The 15,704-nt window shown below is 42.0% G+C and overlaps 1 protein-coding gene across 1 annotated transcript in view; it reads right to left on the minus strand.

Moving 5' to 3' along the window:
- Positions 1-15,704, minus strand: part of acer3 (alkaline ceramidase 3) — a 173,067-nt gene that overhangs the window by 80,734 nt on the left and 76,629 nt on the right. The window contains exons 5-6 of the mRNA XM_080197681.1: positions 9,434-9,515; positions 8,106-8,141 (exon numbers count right to left, since the gene is read on the minus strand). Coding sequence (XP_080053807.1) covers positions 8,106-8,141; positions 9,434-9,515 — 118 coding nt within the window. The remainder of the gene's footprint in view (positions 1-8,105; positions 8,142-9,433; positions 9,516-15,704) is intronic.

The following is a 15,704-nucleotide window of genomic DNA, read 5'->3' on the forward strand; positions in this document are numbered from 1 at the left end:
TGTCAACAATTCCAACACCCTGTCACTCCCAATGTCAATTTGCTCAAGAACCCCGCTCTCTTTCTCTCCCCACCCCCAAGTTCCATACCTTCATCCTCATTCTCTTGGGTGAAGACCGATGTGAAGTATTTGTTCAACTTTATCGATGTCCTCTGGCTCCACCCATATGTTGCCCTCTCGGTCCCTAATGGGCCCTACTCTTTCCCTGGTTATCCAGTTCCCATTGATATGTTTCTAGAATATCTTGATATATTGAGCTTTCTCATATCCCCTCTTTAATTTCCTACTTGCTTTCTTAAGCTCCACCTGATGCTATCTATACTCCACTAATGCCTCTGATTTGCCTCCATTTGTTCCTGCTAAAAATGTCTCTCTTCTTTCTCATCGAATTTCTGGTCATCTATGGCTCTCTGGACTTGTTACCCTCTCCTATCACCCTAGAGGAAAAATGTTGGGCCTGCACCCTCCCCGTTTTGAACACCCCCCATTGTGCTTCTGTAGATTGCCCCTTTTGCACTTGCGGAAGGATATATTGGCCTTGGAGGGAGTACAGAGAAGGTTCACTAGGCTGATACCAGAGATGAGGGGGTTAGATGATTGAACAGACTGGGTCTGTACTCATTGGAGTTTAGAAGGCTGAGGGGGGATCTTATAGAGACATATAAGATAATGACGGGGATAGATGGGATAGAGGTAGAGAGATTCTTCCCGCTTAGAAAGGATAGCAGAACTAGAGGGCACAGCCTCAAAATAAGGCAGGGGATGGGGGGTGAAGGCAGTTTAGATCGCAGTTGAGGAGGAACTTCTTCACTCAAAGGGTGGTGAATCTCTGGAATTCTCTGCCCATTGAAGTGGTGGAGGCTACCTCGCTGAATATATTTAAGTCACGGGTAGATAAGTTTCTGATAGACAAGGGAATTAAGGGTTATGGGGAGAAAGCGGGGAAGTGGAACTGATCCACTTCAGATCAGCCATGATCTTGTTGAATGGCGGGGCAGTCTCGAAGGGCTAGATGGCCTACTCCTGCTCCTATTTCTTACGTTCTCATGTTCCTCAATTAGCTGTTCCCAGTCTACCTTGGCCAGATCCTGCCTCATTATACTAAAATCCACTCTTCTCCCAATCAAAATTTTTTTTTTTTTGCAAATTGTCTACTACTTTGTCCATAACAAGGTTAAATTGTATCAAGTTGCGATCGCTGTCACTAAAATGCTCCCCCACCACCACCTCTCTGGCTTCATCCTCCAGAATTAGGTCCAGCGCTGTGCCATCCTGTGTGGGACTGTCTACATATTGATCTAAAAAATTTTCCTGTACACATTTCAAGAAATCCACTTCATCCCAACAGTACGTCTATCCCAATTAATGTTGGGAAAGTTGAAATCACCTAATATAACTACACTACTATTATTTTTACACACCTCTATGAATTGTGCCTATATTTGCTCTATTTCTTTCCACATATGTGCTTGACCTGCTGAGATTTTCCAGAATTTCCTGTTTTTATTACTGAAGGAAACATGGATTGGTGAAGCTCCTATAGTTCTATGCAACATAGCAATGTCAACCACAGAAAATTCCACTCTCTCCCTTTCTCTCAATTACATCTGTGGACTAATACAGCCTGAAATGGAAAGTTTATTTATCAGAATAAGTGAAGCTTTTCCGCTGGTCATTTGGACAGGCAGGCTTTTAGCTGAACATCAACGTGTACAGGCATCCTCAAAATCTAGGATGTTTACACTCACTGCGCTACTGCTGGTTTATTCTGTGGAAAATAAAACCTCCTGTTGCTTTTGGCCTATTTAATTGGAAAAGCTTAAGAGGGACTTTGGCACAATAGCAGTGCAACAGTCATCATGCAAATACAATTCCAAAAAAGTTAAAGATGGTACCTAACTTTAGAGAATTAACAAAATGAATGCTGGTCTTATAGAAAGTGGGTGTGGAAAATTAATAATAGAAAATAAGGAGATGGCAAATTAATTTAACGGGTATTTTGCATCGGTCTGTAAAGTCTTAAAGTCTATTTTTTTTGTTGTCACAAGTAGACTTACATCAACAGTGCATTGAAGTTACTGTGAAAATCCCCTAATTGCCACACTGACGCCTGTTCAGGTACACCGAGGGAGAATTTTAGCATGGCTAATCCACCTCACCAGCACGTCTTTCGGACTGTGGGAGGAAACAGTCTTCACTATAAAAAACACAAGTAGCATCACGGAAGTGGCTGTGAATCTGGAATCAGAAGGGAGGGAGGAACTCAGGAAAATTACCATCATCGGTGAAGTAGCTGGTACTTAGCAAATTGTTGGAACTGCAGATTGACAAGGCCCTCGGTCCTGAATGATTTCATCCCAGGGTCTTAAAACAAGTGAGACAGTTAATGCCTTGGTTTTAACTTTCCAAAATTCACTAGATACAGAGAAGGTTCCATCAGATCGCAAAATAGCAAATGTAACTCCTCTATTCAAAAAAAGGACAGAAAGCAAGAAACTATAGGCCAGTTAGCTTAACATCTGTCACAGGGAAAATGCTAGAAGCTACTATTAAATATGTTCTAACAAATAAATAAAGTTTATTTATTAGTCACAAATAGGCTTACATTCACACTACAATGAAGTCCCAGGGCACTTAGATAAATTCAAGATGATCAGGCAAAGCCCACATACTTTTGGGAAAGGAAAATCACTAACCAATTTATTAGAGTTCTTTGAAGTAACAAGTTCTGTGTATAAAGGGGAACTAGTGGACGTACTGTACTTAAGATTTCCAGAAGGGCATTTGATTAGGTGCCTCATCAAAAGTTATTGTGGGAATTGGTAGGTAAGTGGTGTAGGGGGCAACATATTGGCAATGATAGAAGACTGGCTCAAAAACAGGAAATGCTGGAAAATCTCAGCAGATCCCACAGCAACCGTGGAGAGAGAATAGAGCCAACGTATCAAGTCTGGATGATCCTTCATCAGAGCTCTGCTCGCCACATAGTTACAGGCTTCTCTAGTCTCCTTTCCTCTTCATTTAAGGGCATTGGTTAGGCAAAATAATAAAAAGGTCAATCATTTCCTTTTCCTTGTTGCCCAAAAGAAATGTTCCCTATCTGGAAATAAATGAAACTGATTCAGTTTATAAAATGAACAGCACAAAGTACTGGTCTCCATATCAAAGCAATGTGGCCAGACTAGATGGATAAATCACCCCTGAAACAAGAGCAGTTTTAAAGTATCTCCTCAAGCAAGGTAGTTGAATTTTCTCTGGTCTATCCCACCTCATTAACATTGGCAACTCTGGTTGGAAGCATTCCTAAATGTTTGATCACATGACACTCTGACCACATTACATCTGAACATGTGATACTTAATCATGTGATACTTGATCATGTGATATCAGATATGATCAAGCATATAGCCAATTTCCTTTGAAATTATTATTTTTTCTACATCAACAGCTACATGATAGAGGTCCTGCAGTATAATAGCCCTCAATTCAAGAACCTTCTTCTTCCCGCACTGCGCACCCCCCACCATACATCTCACAGTGAGAACCCTTATTTTTGTTCCCTAGTCCCTCATTTACCCATCAGTATATATACACATAAAACCAAGTGAACAGAGACTTCAGCCTTGAGTTGGGATTTTGAACATCAAGCATTTTAGGTAATTCATAGAATCCATACAGTGCAGAAGGAGGCCATTCAATCCACTGAATCTGCACCAACTCTCCAACAGAGCATCCCACCCATGCTCTGTCACCATAGCGCCATGAATTTACCCTGCTAATTTCCCTAACCTACACATCTTGGAGCACTAAGTGACAATTTAGCATGGTCAAGCCACCTAACATACCTTTGGAGTGTGGGAGGAAATCAAAGCAGCAGGACGAAACTCACATAGACATAGAGAGAATGTGCAAACTCCACATAGACAGTCACCCAAGGACAGAATTCAACCTGGGTCCCTGATGCTGTGAGGCAGCAGTGCTAACCACTGTGCCTGTGCCATCTTTGCTCAATAATAGAAAATAGCATCAGACAAGTAATGGTTAAATGTTGCCTTGATCATGGCTGATCTTCTACTTAATTCTACTTGTCCACCTGATCCCTATTTTCCCTGATTGCCTTGAGTTCAAAAATCCATCAATCTCACTCAACAACTGAGTGTCCACAGTTCTGTGGAGAAGGGAATTACAAAAATTCCCAATGCTACGAAGGAATTCTTATCTCAGTCCTAAATGGCCAAATTATTCCGAATCCATGAACCCCCAGCTCTAAACAAACCAGCAAGGGCAAACAGACTCTTAGCACCTGCCTCAAAGAATTTTGTATATTTCAATGACTTAGTCTGAGCTTTCTATGTATAAACTGCATAAACAGTACTCCACCCAGACTTGTGTTTCCTTTTGACCAGCTGAAGTAAAGTGTTGCAAATCATTTAGGATAATTACCCAGTTCCCACACTTATGTTCTTGCCTGCAGCAAAAGTAGTTAATTCCGCACCACCCACACCCAATCTGTGGTTTTATAGCAGATAAAATAGGGAGCAAAGCTAATTGCTTATTGGCAAAACAATGTGGTTTTCTGGATCACAAAATTGCAAATATTTAAAACTATGATCCATATATCCCAGCTCAATACAACAGGTTTCACACTTGGAAGTGGACATGACAGAACTCTGAATTGGTAATTGCAGAAATGTTTTCTAATAGCCAAACCCTTACTTCTGCTACATTTTGACAGATACATGCCATAGCAAATTGCTCTTTAATAATTTAATAGCATAGGCTTTCCCCCACGCTACTCAGCTAACTGGCCTGAGGATGCTAACTTTTGGCGGGTACAGTTCTAAGGTTCCAACAGTGCATTGAACAGGCTACATGTAGAACAGGTGAAAATCATCATGGGAGTATACGCCATACATTCCAAGAACACCTCTACTTTCTCAGGAGACTAAGGAAAGTTGGCATATCTGCTACAACTCTCACCAACTTCTACAGATGCACCATATCAAGTATTCTTTCTGGTTGTATCCCAGCTTGGTACGACTCCTGCTCTGTCCAAGGCCTCAAGAAACTACAAAGGATCATGAATGAAGCCCAGTCCATCAGTCAAACCAGCCTCCCACCCATTGACACTGTCTATACTTCCCTTTGCTTCAGAAAAGCAGCTAGTGTAATCAAGGACCTCACACACCCTGCATATACTCTCTTCCACCTTCTTCTATCGGAAAAGGGATACAAAAGTCTGAGATCACGTACCAACCGACTCAAAAACAACTTCTTCCCTGCTGTTTCCTGCTGCCATCAGACTTTTAAGTGGACCTACCTTGCATTAAGTTGACCTTACTCTACACCCTAGCTATAACTGTAACACTGCATTCTGCACTCTGTCCGTTCCTTCTCTATGTATGGTATGCTTTGTATCGTGCACAAGAAACAATGCTTTTCACTGTATGTTAATACATGCGACAATAATAAGTCAAATCAAATTGAGGAAACAAGGAGGAATGTTTTCAAAACATAAATGAGGCAAAAATCCATTGAGATTGAGAGTAATGAATAAGAAGAAGAGAACTGAAGGAGCTCAGAACCAAACAATCACAAGAGAAAAGGTTCACTTTGCACTTCCATGAAAATGCCACCGCCTTGAGCTCATGTTTATGGACAGATACAGACACATACATGGCAGACACAATTTAAACTCATTTTAAATCTGGAGAAAGCATTTAGCAGTTGACTAATATTCAGGGCATCTTTGTACAGCTCTAATATTGACTAATATTCAGGGCATCTTTGCGGCAGACAGAGGGGAACCAGTGGATGTGGTGTTTTTAGATTTTCAAAAGGCGTTTGATAAGGTGCCTCATAAAAGGTTGCTACAGAAGGTTAGGGTGCACGGAGTTGTGGGTAAGGTGTTAGCATGGATAGAGGATTCATTGTCTAATAGGAAGCAGAGAGTTGGTATGAGTGGGTGCTATTCTGATTGGCGGTTGGTGACTAGTGGAGTGCCACAGGGATCGGTGCTGGGGCCTCAGCTATTTACCATTTATATAGATGATCTGGAGGAGGGGGCTGAGTGTAGGGTGACGAAATTTGCTGATGACACGAAGATGAGTGGAAAAGCAAATTGCGTGGAGGGTGTGGAAAGTCTGCAGAGGGATCTGGATAGGCTGAGCCAGTGGGCGAGGACCTGGAGTATAATGTTAGCAAGTGTGAGGTTATCCACCTTGGCAGAAATAACAGTAGGAGGGATTACTATTTAAAGGGTGAAAAGTTGCAGCATGCTACAGTGCAGAGGGACCTGGGGGTCCTTGTGCATGAGTCGCAAAAACCCAGTCTGCAGGTGATCAAGGCGGCAAATGGAATGCTAGCCTTTATAGCGAGGGGGATAGACTATAAGAGCAGGGGGGTCTTGCTGCAACTGTACAGGATACTGTTGAGGCCGCAGCTGGAGTACTGTGTGCTGTTTTGGTCGCCGCACTTGCGCAAGGATATTTTGGCCTTGGAGGGAGTGCAGAGGAGGTTCACTAGGCTGATACCGGAGATGAGGGGGTTGGACTATGAAGAGAGACTAAATAGACTGGGTCTGTACTCGTTGGAGTTTAGAAGGATGAGGGGGGATCTTATAGAGACGTATAAGATAATGAAAGGGATGGATAGGGTAGAGGTAGAGAGATTCTTCCCGCTTAGAAAGGATAGCAGGACCAGAGGGCACAGCCTCAAGATAAGCGGGGGGCAGTTTAGATCGGAGTTGAGGAGGAACTTCTTCACTCAAAGGGTGGTGAATCTCTGGAATTCTCTGCCCGCTGAAGTGGTGGAGGCTACCTCGCTAAATATATTTAAGTCACGGGTAGATAGGTTTTTGACAGACAAGGGAATTAAGGGTTACGGGGAGAAAGCGGGAAAGTGGAACTGATCCACTTCAGATCAGCCATGATCTTATTGAATGGCAGGGCAGGGTCAAAGGGCGAGATGGCCTACTCCTGCTCCTATTTCTTATGTTCTTATGTTCATACGTACAATGCCATCAGTTAGCAGGTGCACCTAGTTCAGTGAGATGGACAAGCATTGCACATTGATCATATGACTGCAGTGCTGAGCTATTTATTATAGTTCTTTAAATGTATGGTGGGTTACAGAAATATATTTTGTTAAAATATGTGTCCTTATGTTCTCACGCTTGCTCTAGTTAGTACTTTGCTGAATGAGCAAAATTTAAATCTCTACAAGTCAAGCTGAAGCTGCATTGATGCTGTTCAGAACTCAACTAGAGTAGAATTTCACAAAGTAAGCATTTTGAAACAGCACAGAGCACAGCAACAACATTCATACTACATTCCAAATCAATGAACTAAGAATGGCTTGATAAACTGGGGTTTCTCTTCAAAAGGTACTTCTACAAGGTCCTTAGATCTATAGAAGACACTTATTTGGGAGTTGGGGAACAGGGATTCAGTATTTCCAGTTACGCCAAGATAACAGATCAAAGATGCACTAGCTTCAGCCAATCTTGCAACAAGTTCCAGGAAGAACATTTTCATGCCGAGACTAATCACAGTTGGAACAAATAACCAAGAGTGATTTTTGGGCTTGGGGCACTGATGATAAAACAGACTGCTACATCTACAAATGACAGAATCGTCAAGTTGGCATTCTGGTTCAACATTTGTAAGTTTAATAAAACTGAGGTTAGCTGTGAGTACTTGAGGTTAAATTATGACTGCAGGTCAAAGGGATATAAGCATGAACTAGTGGTACGCACGTACAGGACTGAAATCCGGAAACAATTCTTCACAGACTTGGAGTCTTCATGCAAGTTGAATGGAAGAGGCAAAAACTTTAAAAATCATTTGGAGACTGTTGCATGCTATGAATGCGAAGAGAGGGAGGGAAATACAGGAGGGAGAGAAACATGAGTTTCTTGAAATGTACATGTTAGTTGGGTCAAATGTCTCCATTACTATTACGTGATCTTTAGATGTGCAGAGAAAGAAACACTTTGATTTTCACTGTAAATTAAAAATAATTCAAAGCTATCACTGTATCTTTCTTCTCATTCAGAGGCATATATTGGAGGGATGCTTCCAAAAGTAATCATTAGCAGCACTAACCTGATGAAACACTGGCTCCTTCCACTGGAGATATACCTGTTCAAAACAAGAACAAAGTAACTGGAACACAGAACAAACCAGAGCGCCTTTAATAATAGCTACCGGATCACTAAACATTCCCAACTGCTCTTCAATCAAACACCCAAGGAGCAACAACCAAGACCACTGGGACAGTTACCAGGACAGATTAAACTGGAAGATACAAGCCTTCCTCCTAGTTCCTTACAGAATTCCAGTTGTTCCAATGTGTAAGAGCGCACATTTTTCTTTGCCTTGTCTAAATGTAATGCACTGGGAAAGCAGAAGGGCTGTTTCAATTTCCTCTCTCTTTCCTTGGCTACCTTAATTTTTAATTTCACGCGTGCTGTACTAGATACGAAATGTAAATCAAGTTGCAGATTATGGCATTGCGACAGCACATCAAAATCGCTGAACAAGGAACAGCATGTGAAATCGCCTAGATCACTGGATTTCCAACACCACTGTGGGCAGGAGATACTATCAGGAGGAGGTTAGTTGGGCTTTGCCACCGTCTTCAAATGACTCAAGTGCAGTATTGGTGGGATCTTTTACTGCATTTGGAAAGAATACTATTGATTAAAAACCTTCCCTAAAATAAATCCTTAATGAGTTGACTGTGGTTCCATTGATAGCTCACTCACCTTGGAGTTGGAATTTTGCTGATTCAAGACCTACTCCAGAGCACGAAATTCAGGCTGACACTTCAGAGTGCTGCACTGTTGGAGGTGTCATCTTTCAAATGGGACATTAACCAAGGTCATATCAGTCCTCTCAGGCAAAAGTAAAAGCCCTATGGCATGATTTAAAAGGCGAGTTCCCTCCAATGTTCTGGCTAATATTTATCCAAAACAACACCAATAAAGTTTATTACCTGATTGCAACGTATTGTAGTCTGTGGGATCTTATAGTTTGCAAATTACAGTGGTTATGTTTCAAAAGTGTACATTGGCCGAGAAGCCCTTTGAAACGTCCTCAGGTTGTGAAAGGCAGTATGCCAATGCAAATCCATCTTTCTTTCATTCAATGACCTGACAGGAGAACACCACCCTCCCACAGGGTAGAAAGGAGAACAGTGCAATTGCTTTCGCTGGTCTCTGATGCTTACCCTTATTGCTACCTAGCATTACTCTAACTCTCGCTTTAGGTTAAATAGTGCTGGGGTTAAAGACGATGGAAAAATATTTAACTGGTGCCACTGAGTCTTTGGTGAATTTGCAATGATCATTGAAGGAAACAGATATTAACATGTAATATAAAAACGAATATCCTGCAGAGAAAGAAATTTTAAAAAAGGAATATAAACTTACTATGGTCACTAGCCCACTGAATAGTACCAGTATAAAAGCTAGAAGGTAGTTGCGCGTGTTCTTGTGTTTGAAGCATTCGTACCTGAACAAAACAACAGAATATTAGACGCAAGACCCAAAAGGCCACAAACCCATTCTTGATCAAAATGCTATAGAGGCAGTTGGGAAAACAGATCCTAATGTCTGATGGTATGTTGCTGAGGATAAATTTAATATTTTTATTTTATATTTTTCAATCTTTCACTATGTTCTATAGACACAACATCCAGCCTCAGAAATCACTCTGGACACTGGTTATCTTTTGGCTTTCACTATTTCTCACTTCAAGATATTGGCCAGCAAGATGGAACAGTTATGAGTTCAACCAGGAGTAGGGATGTCTGCTACATAACCCAATGTGCAGTTGTTAACGTGTATACTTATGCAGTGATATTGTGAGGCCGTTGTAGTGAGGAATGTCTATCGAACTGGATACTCCACAATAAAGAATTCTTGTCTTACTTCATCTCATCAAATCATTCTTCCTCATGGACCTATCTAGCTTCCCCTTAAATGTATCCATACTATTTCGCTCTTATGAGATGGAGGAAAATAAAAGAGGTGGAGAGAGAAGGAATGGATGTAAGGAGGAGGACAGCCAATGAGGTGAGCAGTACACAGAGGCAGTTACTCAGTATCCAAGTGCAAGGAAGGTATCACTAGTATTCACCAAATAGGAGACAACCAAGCAGATTGTATCACAATTGAAAAGGAGGGGGACTGAGCTCTAAGGGCCACTGTAGAAGAGCATAATGGAGTTGCATTGTCAGTTATCGTGATGTTACACAAAGAATTCCTACTGATTCTGTTTATGGTATGCACAGGGCCTCAGTACAGTTTGGCTGTGAGTTAATAAATTTGAATGAAAACATTCCTCATGTTTTACTGTAACATCTGAAAATGATAAAACATGTTTAGTTACAGCACAGGACATGTTTTAAAGAGCAGGGGGACAGAAACAATCTTTCCAAATAGAAATGATTAACACCCACACCTTGAAGAGGGAGCTGCATACAAATGTTTGCGAAATTCTCTTAATTATTGAACAAAGAAGTCATCGAAGCAGCAACTAACAATCACTTCATCTTTAACTGACACATCCATCACCTCCCAAACATTGGTAAATTTTATCTCACCATTAAATTTGGAAGTTTGCCCTGCTTAGAGACAAGGACTGAATTGCAAGAGTCTAGACCACAAGAACGCAAGAAATAGAGGAAGTAGACCATTTGTCCCGTCAAACCTGCTTTGCCATTCAATACAATCAAGGAGAAGCTTGGGCTTCAATTCCATTTTACCACCCACTCATTTTAAATTCCCTGAGAAATAAAAAATCTTTCTATCCCAGTCTTAAATACATTCATTGGTAGATTATGCACAGTCCTCTGGGGTAAAGAATTTCAGAGATTTGAATCCTTCAACAGAAGTAATTCCTCATCACCTCAGTCCTAAATGATTGACCCCTGAACCCCGTCACTATGCCCCCTTGTTTTAGGTTTCCTGACCAGAATTTTGTGCCTTTCCAGCAGTTCAAATTCATTACATGGGCCCAAATGGCTGATAGGTTGGTGAAGATATATTAAATTAGTAGTTGTTCTCTTCGAGCGAAGCAACAAAGGTTCATGGGACTGATTCTTGAAATGAGGTGGTTATCCTACAAGAAGAAATTTGGTAGACTTGGTCCATATTTCCTAGAATTGAGAAGCATGGCAGGTGATCTGATGGAAGAATATAAAATTCTTTATTTGACAGGGTAGATACTGGGAGGATGTTCCCCATAGCCGCTGAGTCTATGGTTAAATTCTCAGAATAAGAAGCCATTAGTGACAGAGATCCAAAATTTCTTTACTCGTGAATATCTGGAATACTCTACCCCAGGATGCTGTGGATGCTCATTTGTTCGGCATACATGCAAGACAAAAATTGATAGAATTTTAGATACCAAGGGTTAAGGTAGCACAGGAAGCTGGAGATGAGGTGGAAGATCGACAAATATCTTGTTGAATGGTGCAGCAGGCTCGCAGGACCAAATACTCCTATTTGCTATGTCAAGGGTTCCCACACAATGGGTCAGAGATGAGCAATTTGTGTCATAGGATCCTTTTCTTCAGTGGGGTGAATAACCAATGGAGCAGTACTGGGATTAGCTCTGAAGCCACTTGACCTTCCTTCCATCATTATGTCAGAAGTGGGAATATTCGCTGATGATTGCACAACATTCAGCAATATTTGTGAGTCCTTGTTACTGAAGCATGCCATGTCCAAATGCAGCAAGATCCGGACAATATCGAGGCTTGGACCAGTAACATCTGCACTACACAAGTGCCAGGCAATCAGCATGATCTGACTGAGTAGCAGAGCAGGGTTGAAGGGCTGAATTTGCCTACTTCTTCTCCGAATTCCTATGTTTCAATGACCATCTCTCACATAAAAGGATCTAACCATCACCCTCGACATTCAATGGCATTACCATCACACTCCCCACCCTCTATCAACATCCTGGGGGTTACCATTGACCAGAAACTGAACTGAACTAGCTATATAAATACAGTAGCTACAACAGCAGGTCATAGGCTAGGAATCCTGCAGCAAGTAAGTCACATCCTGAGTCTCTAAAGCATATCTACAATCTGCTAGGTGTAAGTCAGGAGTGTTGTGGAATACCATCCACTTGCCTGGATGGGTGCAGCTCCAACAACATACAAGAAGCTCGACACTATCCAGGACAAGCAGCCCGCTTGATTGTTACCCCTTCCACAAACATTCACTCTGTCCACCACCGATGAACAGTGGCAGTAGCATGTACCATCGGCAATATGCACTGCAGGAACTCACCTGCGTTCCTTAAGCAGCACCTTCCAAACCCATGACCACTACCATCTAGAAGGACAACAGCAGCAGGTACCTGGAATACCACCGCCTGGAGGTTCCCATCCTAAGTCATTCACCATCCAGGCTTGGAAATATATCATCATTCCTTCAGTCACTGGGTCAAAATCCTGGAATTCCCTCCCTAACAGCACTTGGGTGTACCTACACAACAGGGACTATGAAGGTTCAGAAAGGCAGGTCACTACCACCATCTCAAGGACCACTCTGGGTCAGCAATAAGTGCTGGTCTAGCCAGCAAAGTTCACATCCATAAATTACTTCTTTAAAAATGGGCACAATCTTTTTTCTTGCCTTTATCATGGCCTGACCCAATGGGATCAACTCTTGAGGCCAGATTACTGCCTCCAACAGGGCCTGCAAAATGGTAGGTGAACAAAAACATCACTGCCCATTCTCCAATGCCACCCCCATCCCTGCTCTCACAACTCTACAAACCCTCCCCCACCTGCTAGCTGGAGTGCTGCCAATTTTTAAACTTCAAAATGGAGTTATGGTGGGATAAAATTATGGAAGCATTGTCTTCTGTCCTTCTATCAACATACTCAACTTATAGATGCATTGAGCTCTTCTGTAAAATACAGGGACTTGGAGTACAAATATCTGGTACCTATTACCTTTGTCCCCTCAGGTGACAGCCCCTCAGTGAAGTAAACAATCATTAACCCACAATTATGTGCAGGCTGCCTCCAGATATGCTCCTACATCTTTAGCTGAATTATTTAAAATGGGATGAATCTGGAATTCAAGTGCACTGCTCAATGACATCTCTACAAAAATCAAATAGAAGGAGAAATCCAAGTAAGGGAATCACACAATTCCAACCAATGGTATGCCATTCTTTTCCTTTTGGATGCAAGAATGGCATCAACATATTACTTGCTCAACAAGAAGGGTTCTGTAATGGGCATGGAGCCACACAGATTATACAGTTCTGATCTTCAGTCTGTACTGAATTAAGCGATCTCAGCCAAAGGGGAAAAAAAACAGAGGGTGCTACCAATCAGCTTCAGCAGCCTTGGACAGGAAGCGGGGAAAGAAAGTATGCCAAGACTTGCTCCTAATTCAGCAGCTGCCTATGTGGAAAGAAACAGAATAAGAGGCCATTAAGCCCCATTATTTTGTTCCATGTGTGTTGGGTGGGAAATGGATTGTGTCTCGGCCCCTCACAACAGGTTGGTGATCATCTGACTCAGCTCGCAAATCACAGTTCTTTCTCAAAATTACACAGTAAGGGCCCGTGGAGCCCAGCGCAACTCTTCTCCATCAGGCTAAATGAAGCAAAGTGCTGGAGAGAACTAGGTACTTTTATAAAAATTATGACTCGCTATTCAGGGATCATGGAACATTAGCAGCATATATTATTGTTTCCATGGTAATTTACTTCACACTTTGCTTCACAGACTGTTTTAATAATCGCAACATTCAAAATCAAAAACATCCCACATTGCTTGCTTCCAACTACGTAGCCAATTTTCAATACTGGTATTATATACTGGCTACGTCACTAATGGAGACACCACTCTGTCTTTATACTGGTTGCATGATTGCCAAATACACGAATCTGGACACGAGACCCAGTCATCTCACAAATAAAGAACAAAGAACAATACAGCACAGGAACAGGTCCTTCAGCCCTTCAAGCCTGCACTGATCACGTGTTCCTAGTTAGACCATCCCTTTGTGTTCCTCTATTCCCAGTCTGTTCAAGTGGCTATCTAGATAAGTCTCAAATGATCCTAGCGTGTCTGCCTCAACCACCTTGCTAGGTAGTGCATTCCAGGCCCCCACCACCCTCTGTGTAAAAAAAATCTCTCACCTGTGTGTATTGAACCTTGCCGCCCTTACCTTGAACTTGTAACCCCTTGTGATTGTCATTTCTGACCTGGGAAACAGCTTCCAACTGTTCACCCTATCTATGCCCTTCATAATTTTATAAACTTCTATTAGGTCACCCCTCAACCGCCATCTTTCCAGGGAAAACAACCCTAGTTTACTCAATCTCACCTCATAGCTAAGACCCTCCATACCAGGCAACATCCTGGTAAACCTTTTCTGCACTCTTTCCAAAAGTGTCCATGTCCTTCTGGTAGTGTGGCGACCAGAACTGGACACAGTATTCCAAATGTGGCCTAACCAACGTTCTATATAACTGCAACATCATATGCCAGCTTTTATACTCTATGCCCTGTCCAATAAAGGCAAGCATGCCATACGTCTTCTTCACCACTTTTTCCACCAGTGCTGCCACCTTTAAAGATATGTGGACTTGCACACTCAGATCCTTCTGTGTGTCTATATTCCTGATGGTTCTGTCATTTATTGTATAGCTCCCCCCTGCATTAGATCTACCAAAACGCATCACATCGCATTTCTCTGGATTAAATTGCATCTGATGTGGATATGCCGGTGTTGGACTGGGGTAAACACAGTAAAAAGTCCGACAACACAAGGTTTAAGTCCAACCGATTTATTTGATAGTAAAGTCACTAGCCAGAACTCTCCATTCACCTGAAGAAGAGGGAAACCTCGAAAGCCAGTGAGTTTACTATCAAATAAATCGGTTGGACTTAAACCTGGTGTTGTCAGACTTTTTACTTAAATTCCATCTGACATTTCTCCGCCCAATTTTCCAGCCTATCTATATCCTGCTGTATTCTCTGACAATGTTCATCACTATCTACAACTCCAGCAATCTTTGTATCATCCGCAAACTTGCTAATCAGACCAGTCATATCTTCTTCCAAATCATTTATATATATCGCAAACAGCAGTGGTCCCAGTACAGAGCCCTGCTGAACACCACTAGTCACAGACCTCCAATCAGAAAAAAACCCCTCCACTGCTACCCTCTGTTTTCTATGGCCAAGCCAGTTCTGTACCCATCTAGCTAGTTCATCGTCGATCCCGTGAGATTTAACCTTTTGCACCAGCCAGACATGACGGACTTTGTCAAATGCTTTATTAAAATCCATGCTGACGACATCCACAGCCCTTATAAATACAATAACTTACATTTATATATCACCTTTCACAGAAGCATTACAAAACAAAACCTGACACAAAGAAACACACGGAGATAGAAGGACAGATGATCAAAAGCTTGGTCGAGGAGTTGGTTTTAAAGGCTTCTTGAAGGAGGAAAGCAAGGAGAAGGGGCAAAGATGGGTAGGGAGGGAATTTGGGAGTTTAGGGCTCAGGCAACTCAAGGCACAGTTAGAATTAGATGACTGTAGAGATCTTGGAGGGTTTTGGGGCTGGAAGGGATTAGAGATAGAGTAGTGTGAGGCCATGGAAGGATTTGGAATAACAATAACAGAAAAATTCACCTTCTATGCTAAAT

Source organism: Carcharhinus amblyrhynchos, chromosome 10 (genome assembly GCF_965287045.1).
Source record: "Carcharhinus amblyrhynchos chromosome 10, sCarAmb.v2.hapA, whole genome shotgun sequence".
Classification (NCBI taxonomy): domain Eukaryota; kingdom Metazoa; phylum Chordata; class Chondrichthyes; order Carcharhiniformes; family Carcharhinidae; genus Carcharhinus; species Carcharhinus amblyrhynchos.